The sequence below is a fragment of the Rutilus rutilus genome, assembly GCF_951802725.1.
Source record: "Rutilus rutilus genome assembly, chromosome: 16".
Lineage (NCBI taxonomy): Eukaryota > Metazoa > Chordata > Actinopteri > Cypriniformes > Leuciscidae > Rutilus > Rutilus rutilus.
The window spans coordinates 34,307,909-34,329,590 of NC_140224.1; the positions used below are offsets into that span (position 1 = coordinate 34,307,909).

The 21,682-nt window shown below is 38.2% G+C and overlaps 1 protein-coding gene across 2 annotated transcripts in view; it reads right to left on the reverse strand.

The window, feature by feature from the left end:
• The window catches only part of dock1 (dedicator of cytokinesis 1), a 239,870-nt gene that overhangs the window by 195,594 nt on the left and 22,594 nt on the right, over window positions 1-21,682 (reverse strand). For both annotated transcript variants that reach the window (XM_084434637.1, XM_084434636.1), the window contains exons 2-11: window positions 15,139-15,222; window positions 14,560-14,600; window positions 14,391-14,446; window positions 12,805-12,901; window positions 11,649-11,797; window positions 9,498-9,633; window positions 5,030-5,187; window positions 4,398-4,479; window positions 2,996-3,131; window positions 122-194 (exon numbers count right to left, since the gene is read on the reverse strand). In XM_084434637.1, the coding sequence (XP_084290763.1) occupies window positions 122-194; window positions 2,996-3,131; window positions 4,398-4,479; window positions 5,030-5,187; window positions 9,498-9,633; window positions 11,649-11,797; window positions 12,805-12,901; window positions 14,391-14,446; window positions 14,560-14,600; window positions 15,139-15,222 (1,012 nt within the window). The remainder of the gene's footprint in view (window positions 1-121; window positions 195-2,995; window positions 3,132-4,397; window positions 4,480-5,029; window positions 5,188-9,497; window positions 9,634-11,648; window positions 11,798-12,804; window positions 12,902-14,390; window positions 14,447-14,559; window positions 14,601-15,138; window positions 15,223-21,682) is intronic.

Genomic DNA, 21,682 nt, shown 5'->3' on the forward strand with positions numbered 1-21,682 from the left:
CTAACTAGAAAGCATTTCACACACTCATAATGGTCAGAAGTGTTTTCTCGGTTTTGAGGCAGTAACTGTCGTGATGTTGCGTTCGCCTCCACAAAGACTGCTGTGATGAACTCATACTCACGGCTGGAACGGAATGAAGTGTTGCTTGTCCTCGTCGTCCATCTTGCCCGTGATGATGTCTGTGACGTCCATTACTGCAGAGAGAGTAATGAGAAGAGAATAATATCTGCCTGGGAAAACAACTTTGGGTCAATCTCATGAAAAGAAGAAATAACCAGCTCATATTTCATGCCGAAAAAAAAAAAGAAAAAAAATTTTTTTTTATTTTTTTTTGATTGACTATTGCGACATTATTTGACATTTACTCTAAAGGGTTAGTTCACCCAAAAATGAACATTCTGTCAGTAATTTCTCTCCCTCATGTTGTTCCAACCCCGTAAGACTTTCGTTCATCTTCAGAACACAAATTAAGATATTTTTGATTAAATCTGAGAGCTGTCTCACTCCTCCATAGGCTTCTATGTAATTTCATTCTGCCGGCCCAGAAAAGTTAGTAAAGACATCGTTAAAATAGTCCAAGTGACTCCAGTGGCTCAACCTTAAGTTTATCAAGTGACGAGAATACTTTTTGTGCGCAAATCGTTTCCTGGATGTCCGAATCGTGAGAAACGAACGAGAAAACGTAAAAGTGCCTTTCCAATGCCGCAAAATGAATGGCTTAGCTTTCACACTTTCCCATCAAATGATCGTCATCTTCTCAGTTCTCGCGCATGCGTCGTGGCGCTCTCATGAACTCACTCAGAAGCAAATGAATAGTTGAATATAGTCGTTATTTTTGGGGATTTTTGTGCACAAAAAGTATTCTCGTCGCTTGATAGACTTAAGGTTGAGCCACTGTAGTCACTTGGACTATTTCAACAATGTCTTTACTAACTTTTCTGGTCCGGCAGATATCAATTACCTAGAAGCCTATGGAGGAGTGAGACAGCTCTCAGATTTCATCAAAAATATCTTAATTTGTGTCCCGAAGATGAACGAAAGTCTTACGGGGTTGGAACAACATGAGGGCGAGCGATTACTGACAGAATTTAAATTTTTGGGTGAACTAACCCTTTAAACAGACTGTCCCAGCAAATTCCCAATCCAAAATTCTATTAAGATGGCTTTAATAAAAATCACTGTCTCCAAAAATAATTATCCATTATTTGTTTCTACTACCAAATTTCCACTACTGTAATGCAAAAAAAGTAAATATTAATTAATTAATTAAATAAATATTACATCATGGGAGTAACTACTGCATTGAATTCAATTAATTTAATAAATTTAATTATTTGTATTACTGTATGACTCTTCCTCACATTTTGAATGAGAATCCAAATTAAATTGTCATTAAAATGATATCCCAAATTTTTCTTGTTCTAAAAAAAGGCTCTGTTTTCTTTATGCAAAATGCTTTTTTCCCCCTTTTAATTTTAGGGTGTAATAGGACCTTAATATTTCTCTGAGATTCATCCCATCACTGAAAAACATAGTAAAGCACAACAGAAAGAATCATGGAAGTTTAAATGTGTGGTTTATAAGGTGAGAGCAGCCAACACTTTCTAGATAAGCTGTCAACCGGCAGCTATTACTGACCGAACACATGAACATCGCCTCTAAATGGCCATTTGGCCTCGTGTGCAGGAGTGGCCGAGCTGAGATTGAGTTTACAGCAGGCAACAGGAAACTGATGAGCCATAATGGAAGCGTTGGCTTGTCTCTCAATGTGACACATTAAAGGTGACATTGCACATGCAGGTTCTGCCTCTTCCTTCCTGGCCCACATAAAGACTAACGACCGAACGGAGGGAGAGGGAGGGAGAGGGAGAGGGAGAGAGAGGGAGAGGGGGGGAGAGAGAGAGAGAGGGGGGGAGAGAGAGAGAGAGGGGGGGGGAGAGAGAAAGAAAGATAGAGAGAGAGATGCTTTCCCACTTCAAAAAAACGTTTGATGTTGAAACCAAAGGCTGCATGTCTCCTCTCATTCTCCTGTTCGGACTTATTTATTTATTTTCAACAGAAAAACAGATTTCCTTTTTTCCATTGAGACTGAGGTACCAAGTTCACAACAGGAGGAACCTTCTGTGCACAATAACTGACTTGTACCAGTACACAACCGCCCACAAATCTAAGTAGCTTAATAAAGTTCATATCACATCTATCCTTAAGACACAATTACAGGAGTCATTCATAAATTGTGTAATGCACTGGACACTGAAGTTGAACCCTAAGTGTCAGGGACCAGCTCAAGACTTCTACTGTATACTGCAATTGTACATGTAATAAAACCATATTTATCTACAGGCAGACAAAGCACTTTGGTCATGGCCATATCAGTGGAGAGGCCATTGTTTTCAATGCATTAAAACTGCATGAATTCAGTAAGATTGGTGCATTGCATTTTCTACAGCTTGTTGCGCGTCACGTTCTGTATCACTTACAGCAAAGCTTATATGCAATATATTTTTCCAGTTGATTACATACAAGGCTTGAACAATTGTATCTGTATGCAATCACCAAAAATTAACATGACAAATAAAAAAAACTGATTACAAAATGGCTGCAAAATATATTTGCATTTATAGCTAAACTGTGGCAACTCAGAGATAGATAGATAGATAGATAGATAGATAGATAGATAGATAGATAGATAGATAGATAGATAGATAGATAGATAGATAGATAGATAGATAGATAGATAGATAGATAGATAGATAGATAGATAGATAGATAGATAGATAGATAGATAGATAGATAGATAGATAGATAGATAGATAGATAGATAGATAGATAGTAGAGTTTGTCAATAGCAAAAAAAAGGTCCTTAAATCACTTTGGATAAAAGCATCTGAAAATAAATCAAAGTATATTTTTGGTGCTATTCTGATGGACACTATGGTTACCATGCTAAGTGTGCATTGAGTTTTATGTGTGAAAGCAGAAAGCGAGGCACTACCTGCCACACCGAAGGGTCTGCGGAGGCCGGATGTTAATTTCTTAGTGTTGTTATCTCTGAGCTCCATTCGGCCCACTCGAACAATCTGACAAACAAAACTGATTTTCTCCCTCGTCAGGTCTTCACTCCCCAGATCCTGGAGAGAAACACACCAACACACAAGCATAAGTGTAAAAAAAAAAAAAACACACACACAAAAACATGCACAGGCACTTGCACAATCATGTTCTAAAACGCCCCATGTCACTTCGAGCCCCCAAGCGGCCATGCACCAGGTGTTTCTGCCTAAAACCATCTAGTTAAACTTAAACGTGTTAGTTTAGCAACTATCCAAGGAAGGCAATGATTGATCCATGGATTGGGCCGGTGCACACAGACTGTTAGTATAGCGTCCGGGTGAAGGGTAAATTGTTTCGAGCAAGTGTTTGATTGAGGGCAGCAACTCATTCCCCGCTGGGGGTTTGTGCAGAGAGCAGAGGATTCTGGGAAAACAAACTGACCCTCGACAGCCCAGCATCCATTAAAGAAATGACCTCTAGCAAATGAGAACAGCTCACGTGTGTGGGTGCAAATATGTACCTACATGCGCAAACACACCAATGCATATGCTCTATAATTATTAAAATATGTACATGCAAATACACAAATCCATACAATAAAAAAAAATATATATATATCTTTCATAATAGGGTGAGAAACACAAGAACTTCAATATGATTTCATGTTCATAATTAATCAGTTTCCAGCATAGAAAATAGTTTTTTCCTGTGTTAAAGTACAGGCAGATGCCAACACATGTACATGGACACACACAATATGTGCAACAACACAAGTCAGGCAGCATCTCCAGTGAGCTTCTTTATCCGCTCCTCTAATGACCGTTAGCTCATTACCCTTTACAGCGTTAATGATGATGCTGCTTTCTTCAACACTTTAATTACCAATTCGACAACACGACTGATGAACACGAATTAAAGAGTCACCCAATAATACTGTGATTACTCATTAAGGAACAATGCAAGAGACGGGAACAGATGAATGGAATCAAGCCGTAACGGATTCATTTACATGACGGTGTTTCCAGGAACGAGCCGATAATGAAGCGGCGCATCGCCACAGGACGACACATTTTAGTGTTCAAATAAAACAATTAGGTCATGCATGCGAAGGGTTTCACGTGTGGCCTGGTGGTTTGCGCACAGCGTTGTTCTAAAACCTAGTAAGGTGATGCCATTTTAAAACATGGCATTATCATATAACCACATTTTCAGCCAAATTTGAATACAGAATCACATGCATTTTTAGTAGAGGACAGCGTTAGTGTTAACTACAACAAAACAAAACAAAAACATGATAATCTTGACTGAAATCGGTCAGAAGTAAAGCTGAAAATAATCCGTACCGTGAATACGGCACGCAGGTTATGCAGCTGATCGATGTCTTTCGCCAAACCTGAGCTGGACCAGCGTACAAGATAGTTTTCACTGCAAGAAAATGAAGATATAAATAACAGATATTAATACTACAAACGTTTTCCCCCTAAAGCTCAGATGGTAGATCATAGCACTAGCAAAGTCAGGATCATAGGACTGATTCCCAGTCAATACATATATTGATAAATGTACAGCTTTAATGCATGTAAGACGCTTTGGATAAAAAAGCATTTGCTAAATGTGAATGTAAATGTCTTTCTCTGCGGACACACTCAAGTATGATAAAATTCATCATTCACTACTGAAACAAACCATTGAGAATTGTGTGCATGGAAACACTGTGGTTGATTTACTACTAAGAATGTGAGAAACGTCATGGCTCCCAAATGAGGGTGAGGCTATTGTCAAATATTGAAATTATGTTTAATTACAAATAATAAATCACTAATATAATTATTAATAACAAGCTATAATTATAAAAAAAATTATGTTAAAATTACTTTAAATCTCTGAACAAAGCAATTATTTGACAGCTATGTTTAGGACTGCATGGCTTCTCATGCATGCAAGTGTAAGCGTTTGAGTCCATGTGTGCACTGACCTGATGAACTTGGACTCAATCGGATCATAGAGTGACATCAGCACTTCTGCATCTTCTCCGATCTTGCACACGACATTCTTGAGCGTGACGAACAAGGCAAACGAGGGTGTGGAGGCAAACTTCGCCTGCCTGCTCAAATCCAAGTTCTGCTTCTGAGACTGAAAAATAAATAAATCCATAAAAACTATGATAATTCATCTTTCAAATGTGCTTCGAGTCAAAGTCAGCCAGACTAAATTACACAGGCGCTGTCAGTCTCAAAGAATTCATGGGACTTTTTACACCTGGTCACTTCATGCGTGTTCTCTGATTGGATAGCTATTCGATCGTGAAAAGACCAGGTGTAAATGCCGTAACGCATTCGAGACGGATTTAAATCCGATCACTCAAACCACTTCAGGAAGAGGTCTGAGACGCATTCCAAACTGGACAAGTGTAAATGCATCTGGTTGTTGGATCCACATATGTAAATTTTACTACTCCCAAAAATGGTAAAAAAAAAAATAAACATGTGAGAGCATGTTATTGGCTATAATGCGGACTGGCCATCTGGAGCACCGGGCGTTTTCCCAGTGGGCCGCTGGACAGTGTGGGCCGGCCCATTGCTATACGTAAATATATAAAGAATGAATGATAGCAGGCATTTACATATTTCGTCGGCCCAGGTGAATACCCGCGTGACCCACAAGACTCAAAATGATTCATCTATTTACTGGCTCTGGCTCACTGCAGCGGTCTTACAGCACTCGTCAATGTCAAAAAGTTTGAGATGGCCAATCAAATCAAAGAAGGCGGGGCCAAGCAGATTCAAATTCAGCACGGCAGTTGTTAGCGCGAATGCGAGGTAAGCTGTAAGGTTTTCGCTCAAGACAGTCTGGCTTTAAAATAAGACATCCGTCTACCGGCACAGCTTTGAGCTTTCAGCATGTTTTAACGAATCGCTTGAGTCAATAATTCAATGACCCATTTATAAAGATAATCACTTGCTTCGTTCCTGAATGAATCGGCTGTTTTGAACCAATCGGTTGACTTACTTATTAAGAGAGTGACTTGTTGCCACCTACTGGCGGTTTTAGTTTCGTATTTACAGTTTAATAAAAAAAATATATATATAAAAAAATAAATAAAAAAAATCCCCAAAATTTCATATTTCTATATTCAATATATTTTGTATTTAAAACATTCATTTTATCACGTTCTTTATGCATTTGTAAACAGTCAGTGTAAATACATCTAAATGCCACTTCAGATGCAGCTTCTGCAGTGAAAAGATGGATTTTGTCTGATTTGATTTAACATTTGATTGGTAACATACCTATAATGTCTTATTCTAATTGCATATATTTATTTATAAAATTTTAATAAGCATAAAAATAATTTCAATAAAAAAAATCTTAAATATTTATATTTCTTTATTGTTAGTAGGTGGTGTTAAATTTCTCTGTGCAAAAGGAGCTGCTGTGTTATGTTTGGTGTGTTGCGGACTGGGTACCGTGGGCCGCTCTGTGCCAGAAAGTTTAGGCTCACTTTCCCAGTCCACCCCTATATGGCTATATGACACGTTATAGGCAGATATGAAAGCGCTACTGCATCAAATGAAACTGAAACTAAGTTGCAGAACCTTAAAACACAATCATCTTCATTAAAAGTAGTGAGACTAAATTATCTTACCAGTGTTGAATCCGCTCTCTCTCCTAATGCGGTCTTTGATCTTGAAATTAGCTGATGATAAATAAAATGCAGCTCATATCTGTTGATTTCATTGACGTGAACTCCGTTAAATTAGCATATAGCGCAGGGATTGAGGATCGGATATATATATATATTAGTTTTGCACAGACATTTATGCGGTCAAGTGTAAATGGAATTGTTTTATCAAATCAGATAGCTATCCAATCAGTAAAAAGACATTAATTGATCAGGTGTAGACAGGCCCTATATCACTGTATCTGCTGAAAGAGACTCAAGGACAGTGAACATCTGGGTAGGGTCACATGGGAAAGGTAGGTCAGCAGAGCTGATGTGTTCTCAAAATGTCACCTTGGCATCCAGGTTTGGAACAACATGAGGGTGAGTAAATGATGACATTATTTTCAACTTTGGGTGAACGGCTCCTTCAGCGTAACAGATCTTAAACGAAAACTCCTGGCTCAAGGGAAGCACCTGCTCAGTTTTAAACATGGTGAATGACACTCACTGTGACTCATCTAAAAGTCATTAAGAGAGGCATTGTGAGAACACACAGGTCAAACAGAGATGTTAACCTCATAGACTGGTAGATAAGTATGTGTGAGGATTCATGAGAACACACTTCTGTCTAAAGAAGCCCTGACTCTCGTAACACTAGGGCTGAGTGATGTATAATATTCACAACATATTTGCAATGCTTTATCTGACAATGTAAATTAAAAAACATCACAGATATTTTGTTGATTTTATTGAGCATTTGACTATTAGGTTACCTAAAAAGTACAATAATAAAATTAATACAAATATAAAATGAATAAAAATACTGATATAAAAATCACTATAGTATATAGGTGCATTTAATTGATAAAATAAAATTATTTCTTGTGTTCATTTATTGAAAACAGTGTGGAAAACATGCTTGGGTTATATATTAGTGTTGTCATAAAAATGTCGAATTAATTTCTAATTTTTCTGCAATATATTACAGAATATATTATATTACATGTATGTATAGTATATTATTATTATTATTATTATTATTATTATTATTATACAATGAATCTCCAAATTAATGTAGAAACAACAAAGACAGTTTATTTAAAATATTTGATTAATGGCAATTTTTTTTCCAAGTACTACGAATGAAGGCCAGTATCACCAATATCAATACCGCTACTGATTTCTCTAATAAATGGATTATTTTTTTTTATTTTTTTTTCATTTTAGCCATTAACTATAGCCATTCAACATTACAGTATATTTGAAATCCATTATTTTTAACATTAAATAGGCTTTATAAAACAACTTTTAAAGGGTTAGTTCACCCAAAAATGAAAATTCTGTCAGTAATTACTCACACTCATGTTGTTCCAACCCCGTAAGACCTTCGTTCATCTTCGGAACACAAATTAAGATATTTTTTATTAAATCTGAGCGCTGGCTCACTCCTCCATAGGCTTAAAAAGTTATTAAAGACATCGTTAATATAGTCCAAGTGACTACAGTGGTTCAATCTTAAGTATATCAAGCGACGAGAATACTTTTTGTGCGCAAAAAACAACAAAAATAACGACTTTATTCCACTATTCATTTCCTTCTCTCTGGGTCTCGAGTTGGTTCACGTAGAGTTTTTGCGCAGCGCGTCTGTGTTACACGTCACCACGTAGGCTCACTATTGGCCGACGCTGTCATGTGTGTGATGCGTGGTGAAGTGTAACACAGACGCGCTGCGCAAAAACACTACGTGAACCAACTCGAGGCCCAGATAGAAGGAAATGAATAGTGGAATAAAGTCGTTATTTTTGTTGTTTTTTGCGCACAAAAAGTATTCTCGTCGCTTGATATAGTTAAGATTGAGCCACTGTAGTCACTTGGACTATATTAGCGATCTCTTTAATAACTTTTCTGGGCCAGCAAGTTTCAGTCCCTTAGAAGCCTATGGAGGAGTGAGCCAGCGCTCAGATTTAATCAAAAATATCTTAATTTGTGTTCCGAAGATGAACGAAGGTCTTACGGGGTTGGAACAACATGAGGGTGAGTAATTACTGACAGAATTTTCATTTTTTGGGGGAACTAACCCTTTAATTTAAGTGGACTTAAAACAATCTTAATCTCAACCCCTTACAAAAACATTTATAATTTCAAAAAAATTACATAATTTATTATTGTATGATTATAATAATTATGTTTTTTATGTTTGTTTTTTTGCTGCATTTCTTGCATTAAGCATTGTAAGTCTGCAATGGCTGTTTGAAAGTAATGGTTCCTCTGATTCGGAAAAAAAGAATATATACTGCATCTTGTCAAAAGGCTGAAAAATATTGAGACTTTTTTTTTTTCACCAAGCTATATCACCCAGCCGTGTGTCACATTGAGCCCCACAGCAAGATAGGAAGAGAGATGGTGAGCTCTCACACTCTCTGTTCCTGTGTAAACGCTCACACGTCAGTGACGGTGTTTGAGAGCTGCGGTCAGGGACTTTTTTTATGTGGTTTAGTGGTTGTGCTTGGCAAAGTTGCACCAACATATAAATATGAAGTAACAGTTATAATTAAAGGTGTTCATTTAACATCACAGCGGGTGGTGATGACCAAAATAACACTGCAAAACCAAGAGCCCGAGTGAGTACAGCGTTTGCTCTAAGGCCTTCCAGATTCACAATCCAAGAACACCAAACAAACACATTTAAATATATCAATCTAAATGACCCATCGACTTTTAAAAAAGCAGCATGTTTATATTGTGCCATAAAGGATGAAAACAGTCTAATATCGTTTACCTTTTCCTCTTGGATGCGAGCTTCAATCTGCTTGGACGCGGCTTCATGCGCTCGGAACAGATTGACAGTGCTGGTCAAGTCAGGATCCAGAATATTCCCATCTTTATCTCTAACCACCAGATCCAGGTCTAAATACCTGGCAAGCACACAAAAAAAAAACACTGTAAGAAACATTTTAAAACAGACTTGGATGAAAGAGATGAAGTTATACATCGATTTGGACGAAATCATCTGCTACATGGAACTGGAAAAATGTAAATGTGCTTTGAGTTAATGAATTGAGTTGTTTTTCAAAGAATATGAGTGACACTTAGGATTGCCATCCTTACGTAAAAATAAAGACCTTTCAACCAACAGAGTTGAGAAAGACAGAGACTTTAACTGAGAACTGAGAGTTGTACATGTGTGTGTTTGTCACTTCTGAGTTTTTGACCAGAGCAGTTCTATCATCTCATCTGTATACTCGCTTCCTCCTTCAGCTAAACACTCAAGTTAACAGAATGTGTTTAATGAGCAGAAAATAGTTTGCACCACTACAATAACCAAATGGAATTGCAAAAACATTCAAACAGGTTTCCCTGTCTTTCATTGGTCAGCTGAACAGATAGCCCCGCCCCAAACTCACACCATTGGTTGATCCAATGTCACTGTGCAGTGGTGGTTATAGAATGCTAAAACGTTTTTTTTCTGAAACTCAAAACCAGGTGTGGAAGGTGGTTGCCAGGGTGTTGCTATGCAGTTGCTAGGATGTTCTGGGTGTATCCACTTTATTTTTAACATAAGAGCGGGATATGAATGTGCGAGTCTTCCGGTGTCATCCGCAGTCTGTTATGCTGCTTGATATTGCAAACTGGCATTTGCAGTCAAAATATTTTTATTTATTATCATAATCATAAATAATCTGGTTTGCAGCACTTTTTTTACCATTCACTGCACTTAGGCAATTGTTTTAGTGATTTACCTATAGCGCACATTAAAAAAAATTGCTTTCTTCCATACTGCAAAAAAGGTGGACACTTAACGGCCCTTCAATGTAAGTCCATTTTGCATGTTTTGTTGTTTTACCAGGGAAAAAAACCCTCAGACAGCATCAACATTTAATACTTAAAGTTAGTGCTGCACGATTAATCATATCACAATCGCGATGTCAAGCCTACGCGATTATATGACGCAAAATGCTGCGATTTTATATTAAATTAACAAATTATCGCTGTTAACGCAATTAACACAGCATCTGTTCATTTTTGGCATCCTTTGGCTAGTGTTACATGATCCCGCTCTTATTCATGCAAATGCTTTTAAACCAATCATGTGCGATAAGACAAAAAAGAACGCGTTGCCTGTGAATGTCGTGACTGTGACACACAGAAAGACTCGCGCTAATATCATGCGTGCGCACAAAACAGCATGCCAGAATACAGTTCTCTTTCGAGCTTGAACGAACAATAACACACACAATTATGCCAAAATGTCTTTTTGTCGAGTATCTTCATAACATAAGAGTAGTCTTATGATGAACGTGAAGAGTTGTGACTCGTGAGAGAATGAGGCGCGTCTCTGACAGGAGCGACTGGTCTTAAAGGGACAGTACACAGTAGCCACTAATTATATCTGTCGCTAAAATTAATCAAATAACAAAGGGAACAGAGAAAAACACTCACTGCTCTTGACTAAAGAACTTTTTTCTTTAGGCAGATTATCACTAATCTGTGTGTGCATTTATTTTCCATGAGAACCCAGCAAGTTGACTCATGAAACCATTTGTTTATTATATCGCAATCGCAATATTGACCTCAATTATCGCAATACATTTTCCCCAAATCGTGCAGCCCTACTTAAAGTTAACGAATCTTAAACCCAAGTATGAGCAATGGCACAGACCACTGATTAAGAATCTTTTATTTATCCTTTGGATAAAACATGCGAAGGGCTGAACATTTTTCACAATGACCCTTCAAAGCAAAGACAGACCCTGAATAAAAAAAATGAAGAGCAATACAACACTCTCATTAAAAGTCAGATTTTATGTAACGGACTGCAGTCGTGACTTCCAGCTCAAGCTCTCCCTGTTCAACCATAACCCAATCAGAATGAGTCAGCAGCTTGTGTTCGTGTGTGTGTGTGTGTGTGTGTGTGTGTGTGTGTTCATACTTGTTCCCGTAGTCCATCTTGGAGGTGACTTTCTGTTTGAGCTCCGACATCTCGTCTTGCGGGAGCGTGCCGGACAGGATCTGGGAGCGCCACTCGATCAAGTCATAGATCATGTCTCGGACCGTGTTGAACATCTCACGCTTGTCGCCCTGTTGGAAACACAAAGTCTGTTTAAAACCCTGCAATGCGTGTTAATTAATTTGTCAAAGCACATGCTGCGGCGTAAAGGCGTGAGGCTCCTAATCACTGCAGACAAAGAGCCCTGGAGTGTCACACTGCTTACTCATTCAATTAAAAGAGTTTACAAACTGTCAAAGAGACTTTTTGGAAAATTCAACCAAAAAAAAAAAAAAACTTTAATTTTTAATTTGTATATCATGTCAGAGCTTTTTAACATCACGCCCGAGGCAAAGGGGATCAGATTTATTAGAGAAAATTGCAATGTTGCAGTGTGTCATAGCAGATGAACGTTTGTTCTATGAACAGTGACGTGTTGTCATCAAAATGCTGACTATGTCGCCAAGATGATGATGTCAGTGATGACTATGTATGTGCAGTTATGTTGATCTCCTGAAAATGCATACTTCCCCATTATACACTATAGTATGGAAAGAGCAGTTTGTAAAATGAGTAGGATGTCCAACAGTATTCATAAAAAGTTGGCAAAAATACCCAATGACCTACTAATTATGCCAAGATTATAAAGTGTGCATCCCATGAGGTCATAGGGGAAGATTCGTAATTAGTGGAGAAGTGATGCAACTGACATCATAGATCACATGACAATGTCATCATAGCCAGATTGCATTTATACTACACATCCATGCTTTTTTGCTTGTTTTTTTTGTTTGTTTGTTTGTTTTAACACCATGCCAGCATCCAAGGCTAATTTCATAGCAAAAAACAGTTTAAAAACTATTTGTAGGGTAAATATATACTTTAACAAATCAAAAAATAAGCTATTTGTTAATTGACAGTGTCAATTTGATGATTCTGACAGCTGCTGCGTCCCAATTAATCTACGATCGCCATAATTTAAAACTATGCACTCTTTGTGTAATGGAAAACTGCATACTTTTAAGTGTGTAGAGGAATAGTTCACGACTTTTGAAATATACAACCACGTCTTGAGATAAATGGCAAAATGCAGGGTTACCACATAAAGGTCCCTCCATATCGTCGCCCATTCTCGCAGCGTAGTCGTGACCTCGTGAACCAGCGGGAGCTCAGTAGGGATGACCGTCTCCTTTTGTCTAGCGACAGAAAGAAAGGGGAAAAGAGTGCAAAACAGAAGGGAAAAAAATTAATAAACATAGGCAGCACAATAAAGTGAAGGAGTTTTTCAAAGTATGTCACTTGTGTGGGAAACAATAGGCTGTTTAACTGCATCTCACTCTATTCACGTCAGTAATTCCAGCTTAATACAGGCTTCTGGGGTCCCGGAGTCATTCAGATCCCTTCATACCAATGAAAACTAATTACCAGCATCAGTCATCAAAACAGCTGTTATGAAATCTGAGCTGGGCTCTGCTCTCGATTCCAATTACTCACACACACACACACACACACATACACACACACCCCAACACTCACTCATGTGTATTATATTCCTGAAACACACTCGAAAATCCATTTTGGACTCTAAAATCTCCTATTAGGCTGCCACTGGGCTGTTGGAGCGCTAACTTGTTTTAGTAAGACGTCTATGGGAAGGATGCTGTTAACTGCGCTGAGGCTGGATTCAGGGACCAAAACTGATATAATCAGACCAATAACAGAAGTAACATGATCTTCAGATGCAGCAAAGCAATGTAGAGTTTAATGCGAATATGTTACAGAACATAGTAAGCTGCCTACGGCCTACACAGAGAAGAAAATATGTTGTGATGTGATTGTGATGTGATTGTACTAAGGGTGTGTTCACACTTGTAGTTGGGTTCGCTTGGTTCTTTTGTTCCAGACCAAAAAAAGAAAATAATACAATTAGACCTGGTTCGCTTAGCGTGCACACAAATATATTTTGCACTAAACTTGTCAAACAACAATGCTGTGTTCTGGGATAAATGCGTTGTTGTATGTGCACAGCCTACATTTGATGATTTTTTGACCAGCTGAAAACTCGTGAAGAGCTTATAAAATGTGTAAAGGAGTCAAAACAGTGGCAGGAATCCCTGGTTCTGGTGTACCGAACTGTGATCGGCAACATGATGAGAGTTCTGGTGACATAATGTCCTGTTTTTGGTTCGTTTGTATGTCTTTAGTCCGGGTTGCATTCATATTTCAGTCGAATCGCACCAGAGTTCGTTTGGAAATGGATCGAGACTCATCTTTTCAGCGTCTCGGTCCGCTTGTTTGGTGTCATCAGGGTTCGGATGGCAGCGTTCACACTTACGGTATTTAAATGAACCGCACTAACAGAGCAATCGCTCCAGAGTTCCTTTTAATCCAACCAAACATGCCAAGTGTGAACACATCCTAAGAAACTGAACTGCACCTAGTTTTGATACTATTGAGTAGTGAATGAAGCGGATTTAGTAAACATTTCTCCCATTGAGAAACAAATCCTGAGATCGCCTTCTCCATGAAGGATACATGCAGGTCATGCATGGCCGAAATGAGTTGGTCTGGGAAAAGAGCTAATGCCTGCAAAGATGTTGATAATGCTTTATCTTATTTTATTATGCTATAATTCCATATTTAGCAAAATACAAACTCCCAGGAAATCTAAATGAACATACTGACCCACTGCCTTCAACCGTGGCCTCTTTCAGATGTATGTAACAAGCCGGAAACACACCCTGTGCACAGAAGAGTACATCAGAAATTACCAAACAAAGGGAAAAATCAAGTTGAGGTCTGCTGAGTGATTTTACCCAACATGGAAGCTGAACCTTTTCATACAGTAACTCACCTTCTTCGATTTTCTCCTCAGCCGATACCCTCGATACCATCCTGAGAAGAGCAAGACATATCACAGCAGTCAGATGAAAATACCAACAATTAGATTACAGTGCGACGCCACTGTGTCCCTCTAGAAAACAATATTGCTAGATTATAAAAGACATGTTCCATAAATCTCCTGGAGATATGAAGTGAGGCAGCGGGCATGTCTGCAAGCTATGAACAAATCATTCAGGACTAAAGTGTGTGTTATTGAGATCGGAGAGAGGTCGTTCTGCAGGGAAGAGGAAAGGTCTAATCAGGACATATCGGTGTGTAAAGGTGTGATGAGAGGTGACTGAAATAGATACTTTACATGAATAGGGGTACAAACAAGTGTGTGAAACTCTTCAGAAATAGTATATATTTTTTTTTTTTTTTTTTTTTTTTAAATAGCTTTGGTAAAGGGTTGAATGGTCGAGCTAGATGAATGCAGGTCATCATAATATATAACAGTTCAAAATAATGTGTCACTTTTTTTCATATTGATGCTTTAGGGTGTCACATCTAGTCACAACATAAGGTGTGTGTGTGTGCGTGCGTGTCTCACCTTCATAAGTCTCCAGAATGTGTACAGTGTCCCCGATCTGTAAGGAAAGCTCTTCATCACTGCGAGCATCATAGTTATAGATGGCTGGGGACAAAAAATATAAAACACTGTACTGAGACACATGGCATCAATTTCTGGTGTGTGTGTGTGTAGCTGAGGGTTATAGATGATGCATTAATTCAATAACAAACCATACAACAAACAACCGCAGCTCAACAATAAACACTGTCTCAAATTTGACTCATAAGCACCTTTTAGCACCTAAAAGCATTAAAAAGGTTTGACAATAAAGGGATATTTCACCTCTGGAAAGATGAATGTGAATTTAAATTGGGTCATTTATGTAGTAGAAATGTGAAATTATTTTAGAAATTGGTGCCTTCTAGACTGAGAAAAGCCAGAAAATGTATTTTTGGCTCATGTGGATGAAAGACAACAACTCCCAGAATGCACTTGCTTGGCTGCCCTACGAGGCCACTCCCAAGCCACGCCTACCGGTTACAGAGGGCAGTATCGGGAGAAATGATACAACTAGGCTACTAGTGACTCGTAACTGAAAAGACGGCGTTTTATCGTGAGATCCCCCTATGGGCGGGTTGAACACATGCGGGACGAGCTCCTCCTACTGGCTGTAGTCTCTCGCCTCTGGACAAAAAAGCCTCCGATGATGAAGCTAAATGACGATTTTTGCGTCATCCGAGTTTTTTTTCCAGACACACAATACAGAAATCTCTCGTCTCAGGGGGACATGAGGCAGGGAAGCACGGTCAATCCAAAATACTACCGGGTTTCTACTGATACAAAGCTTAATGCTAATCGGTGAAGTATCGCTTTAATCATGTCATGATTGAATGTGCAGTATTTGAATGTTTTTTTTATATGAAGACTTTCAGTGAATAACAACTTTAATGTTGTATAGATGATACGTTAATGTCACTTTGGAGCTTGGAAAAATAAAATAAAATAAAATAAAATAAAATAAAATAAAATAAAATAAAATAAAATAAAATAAAATAAAATAAAATAAAATAAAATAAAATAAAATAAAATAAAATAAAATAAAATAAAATAAAATAAAATAAAATAAAATAAAATAAAATAAAATAAAATAGGTTTCAGATTTTGCCTGAAGTCTTTAGTCTCTAGCCTCTGGCCGAAAAAGCCTCCGATGACGCAGTATTTGAATGTTTTTTCTGAATGTGTTTTTTATATGAAGACTTTCAGTGAATTACGACATCAATATTGAAACTCGTTGATGTCCTGCAAACACTATTTCGTTCTGGAAGTGTGTGATGTCTTTGACAGACAGAGTGTTGCGCTCATGTCGAGTGTTACTGCCGTGTTCATCCGTCGGGCAGGATCACATGTGTCGCGGTGTTTCTCAGCGACCCTGAACGTCACGACCCCGGTGACAGAGTGACAGAGAGACAGTAGAGGACGAGAAGAGAGCGAGAGCGGTGAACGTTAATCACACACAGACACTCTCTATTTCTGTCTCAGTCAAGACTCTCACCTTCATTCTCACACATGCTGTTTCTCCCTCTTTTTTTTTTATGGCAACTCAGAGTCTCTCAGGAGAAAGAGTAATTACAGAATATTCTCAGTGTGGGCCTTTTAAAAACACACACACACGCGCCATTTCTCTTTGTAATCTCTCTCCCTCCATCATGAATGATTAAACACCTCTGCAGCTCAACATGACTAAAATATTTCAATGCACGTCCATTTGAATGGCAAGTCAGAGAAACACTCAACGTGTACCTGTAATTACACGCATTCAATTCAATAATCATAAGTTACTAAACCATCCAAAAAAGCTCTAAAGCACCAGACAACAACACAGGCAAGCAACAACATTTCAGATCAGAGTATTAATCTATAAACAATGACATAGCTGTTATAAAAAGAGCTATACTGCTGTACCATTTATTTATATTTTGAATTGGCCTTTATTTTTATAATTTAAGATTTCTGAAGGATCATGTGACACCGAAGACCGGAGTAATGATGCTGAAAGTTCTGCATTGCATCACAGAAACAGATTACATTTTAAAATATATTCAAATATAAAAGTTATTTAAAACTTGTATAATAATATTTCACAATATTACTGTTTTTTACTGTCTTTTTGATCAAATAAATGCAGCCTTGGTGAGCAGAAGAGACTTCTTTCAAAAGCATTTAAAAAAATCTTACCGAACCCAAACTTTTGAATACTTGTGTAGTTGTAAAACACACATACAATATTTTTTTCCCCCAATGGTAATCAGCATTATGCCACGATTGTTTTTGAAAGTGCATGCACTGAACTCAAGACACTTCTCTCCATCTAACAGGGCTTTGATAATACACATTTCTACTGGATACTACTGACTATTCACATAATGCAACATCCCAAAAGAGTCAGACAAACTTCAAAAACACATGAGCTGTACGCTCCTTTGCACACAGAAGCACTCAGACAGACAGAAAGACCCAATCAAATCCCATATGCTGCCATTCTGAAATACCCACAAGAAGCCAATCCAATTACAGAACAAACAATACAATCAGAGAGAGAGAGAGAGAAACGCTTCCACGACAGGAGGGCAGAGTAATGAGGGCTAGAGAAAAGAGGTAAAGATAATGGTTGAGAATATGTAGCATGCCTCTAATGTGCATAAACTGCCACATATACAGCTCTTATCTTAGAAAGAAGAACATTCTGCCAGATGACATCTCTTTCTCTCGCACACGCTGATGGAAAAGCACATAAACACAAATGATTATATTAGCTCAGCTCAGTTTGCTCTGATTGGAATTTCAAACCTGGCTAACAGTTGGCTAAAAACACCTCAATACTGCACAACTGTAACAGGTTATTTATATAAGAAAACCTTACACATACACCACACACATAGGCTACATATACATATACAAATACATACACATTTATACTACAGGGCCGTTGAATGCTTGAATCTGATTGGTTGACGAACGTTCTAAGGTGTGCATTATTTTCAGGGAAACGCACGGCTAAAGTAGTTTCAGGCAGGTCTTGACCGCTTTACAGTTCCATATCACTTCGCGTAGTCAACTGTAATAATAACGGAAAATAGGATACAATTCATAACAAGAAAAAGCATTTAGCCCCATGCGCTTGATCTGCAATTTTCAATGTCTAGCTTCACAATCAATAGAAACATGCAGTTTAATTTTAATAAATAAAGTATAGTCCTATCCATTGGCGTCGGAAGAAGAAAAAAAAGTGGGTGGGTCCTCCCCCAGAAAAATGTTACTGGAGTAAATACCATTTCATTCTGGTGCCTTTTAATTAAACAAGTAAACTAAACTCCACTTAACGTCGGGCAGTTCTTTGCCTCCACGTTGTGCATTAAATGCACAGCTATCCGTGGATTATCCCCCTAATATGGTAATTTGCCAGCAATGACATCTTAAAGCTGTTATTGATGTTTGCAACGCAATATTTGACTGGAAAGGTACAACGGGCAGTTACTTTCGTCAGTTGCGGCTCGTTGAGAAATATAATGTAGCGATTCAGCGGAAATGGAGTTTAATTTATTAATTTTAATTAAAAAAAATATTTTATTTAATTCCTCAAGTGGAATGGATTTGACTGACGACGCTCTGAAAAGCGAACAGACAAATGCGCTGAATAAGAGACGGTAAAAATGAGTGGGTATAATATCATTGATCTTAAAAAGTGGGTGAGTCCGGTCCTACCCATATACAATGGTTCCGACGCCCATGGTCCTATCTATAATCAATAGAAAATTAAACTGAATATAGGCTAAATAAATGGATAGTCCTGCAGCACGGATTTTTATTGCAGATAATATAACAAATAAATAATTATTGACAGGCCTACTTGTTAAAAGGGCTTTGTGTTTCATTTATTTGGCTATAGTCTACTGTCATCTGTCAATAATGAAGAAAAAAAAAGAAAAGAATGAACGAATTAATTAAAACTAATTGAATTAATAAATAAATAATAATATTGACGCACATGCTTTTCTGTCTCATTATTGCAACATCTCTCTAATAACTGCATTAATAACTGCATAATGAATGTAATTTGATACTTATGACTGATCATGCCCATGCTTCGCGTCGTGACCGCATTACCACCTCGGGTGTGCATTATTGTTCTAATAATTCAACGGCCTGTCGTTAATTATTCCTTACATATACATATGTATGATACCCAATTGGAGCAAATCCCCCCCCAAAAAAAAAAAAAAATTACCAAAAAGAAAATTATATAAATATAACATAATGCCACCTAAAATGAATTTAATGAAAATAAGGCGGGATAATTTCACAGCCAACTGTTGGAGCAGCGTTCATGTGCATTGGTTGCATTAAAAACGCACTGCTTAGTTGTGTATCTCCATATAGGTTTTAGATCAGAGCTGAAGGAAGAGGAGGAAGGGAACGACACAAAGAGGATCAGTGCAGCATGAGATGGCCCGTGTGTGAGAGACTGTGACAGGAAGTTCAGGTCCCTAGAGGCCTCCATGTCCCGAGAGAAAGCAGTCGCCGCTCTTCCTCTGGCTCTGAGTGAATGAAGCCCATTGAGCTGTACGCGGACACCAGCTGCATCAGCGAGAGAAGGAAAGCCATCCGCCTGCCCTCCAAACGAGTATCTGAACCACAGACCTGCAGAAACACCTCTGAAAACCTGTCCTGAGGGCAAAAGCAGGAGCTTTTCATGCCGTTATCTGTAAATTGCTTCATAACGACAGGGAATGAGATGAGCGCGGCCCTATTGAAGTCACTGACTGACAGAGTCAAAAGCGCACAAAAGGAATCATAAAATAATCTCATATCTGGCTGCAGACGATGAGCAATAACTCCAGTCGGAAAATAACTGGCCATTACAGCCAGGTTGCGTGAGCCGCCCATAGCATAGAGAGCAGGAATACTTCAGTGGAGGAGGAAAAAGACAATTGGAATGAAAAGACAGTGAAAATAAGGCAGAGGTTGAACATCAGAAATGCATTTCTAACAGAATGGATGACACAACGAACGTGCTCGAGCAAAACATCTATCAATTTCTGGCAATGAGAGCCGTGCAGTGAGCCAGGAGGGGTTTTATAACATAACTTTGAGGTCGACAGCTTCTCTTTGAGGCCTGGAAGTGTAATAAAGGATTTTATTGTCTCACTCAGCCAGACATTTCAGTGTCGCTATAAAGTCTCGTCCATCTTGAAGTCTATTAGCAGTGTTTGCACAAACCTTGAAACCCCTAAGTATTAAACTTCATTGTGTAACTCGCCCTAAAGCGTATGTGCAATGGACATGAATGATACCTGTGCTATTACTTTTATAAACAATTGAACTTAGTTTTCACCTGATTGGATCCCAACCTAAAAACCTACAACTGTGGGCAGTTTCTGGTCTAGCACGTCCAGATTAGACTAGATTTGGGATTGGGGTCTTCTGATTTAGCAAATCTAGAAACATGCTAACAGCCAGCCACAACACTGTAGTATTACAAAAAAAAAATGAGATCAAATAAAATAAAAGGTTTTCACATCCTAAAGAGACACTAAAGAGTTAACCAAGTGATCAAATCAATGGATATATATAGCCTATACACATGTATGTATGTATGTATGTATGTATGTATGTTTGTAATGCATGTATGTACGCGTGTATGTATGTATGTATGTATGTATGTATGTATGTATGTGTGTGTAATGCATGTATGTACGCGTGTATGTATGTATGTATGTGTGTATGTATGTGTGTATGTATGCATGTAGCCTACGTGTGCGTATGTGCGTGCGTGCGTGCGCATATAAATGCATAAATGCATGCATATAAAGAACTGGAACGCATCTGTGAATCTCCTGTCTGTGGCTACGTCTATATTAATCCAGATATATTTGAAAACGGCGTTTTCGTTTCTAAACGCTCTCCGTCCACATTGGCGTTTTTAAGCGTTTTCCAAAAAAATTCTCGTCCACACTGAAACGTCAGAAAACTCTAAATTCACCCAACTGCGCATGCGTAAACCCTCATAAAAGATTTATACTGATTAATTACCAAGCATAATTCTGCTTAATCATTTTTAAAGATGCAATAATGCTAAAAAAAGACTTCTTCCTCAGTAACTCAGACCATATTTTGCTAGTTTGTAAAAGCATTGTTTTTGTGTGCATTGCGCATTTGACGACGAGCCGTCTAAAGCGGAGACCAAGTTTTTGGTCTCACATATACAATTACACGAAAGACACATTAACAACGCTGCCACTACTGTGACCACATTAAACTATCAATGACCTTACTGTGTCAGGTGCTAAAAAAATGCTACTCAAGAAATAAACATCTACACGCAGGCGTTCACACACGCTAACGAGCTTACTCGTAAGGTCCTGCATGAGGAAAAACACCATGAGCTTCTTTTCCTGTAACGAGGCTTAATTGAGGTTTGTAGAACAGAGAAAGCGTTCTGATCACGCTCATTTAGAGTCAGCAGAAACAAAACACTCCCAATTTAAGAGAGAGCCAGAAATCACAAATCTCAGACGCTCATGTT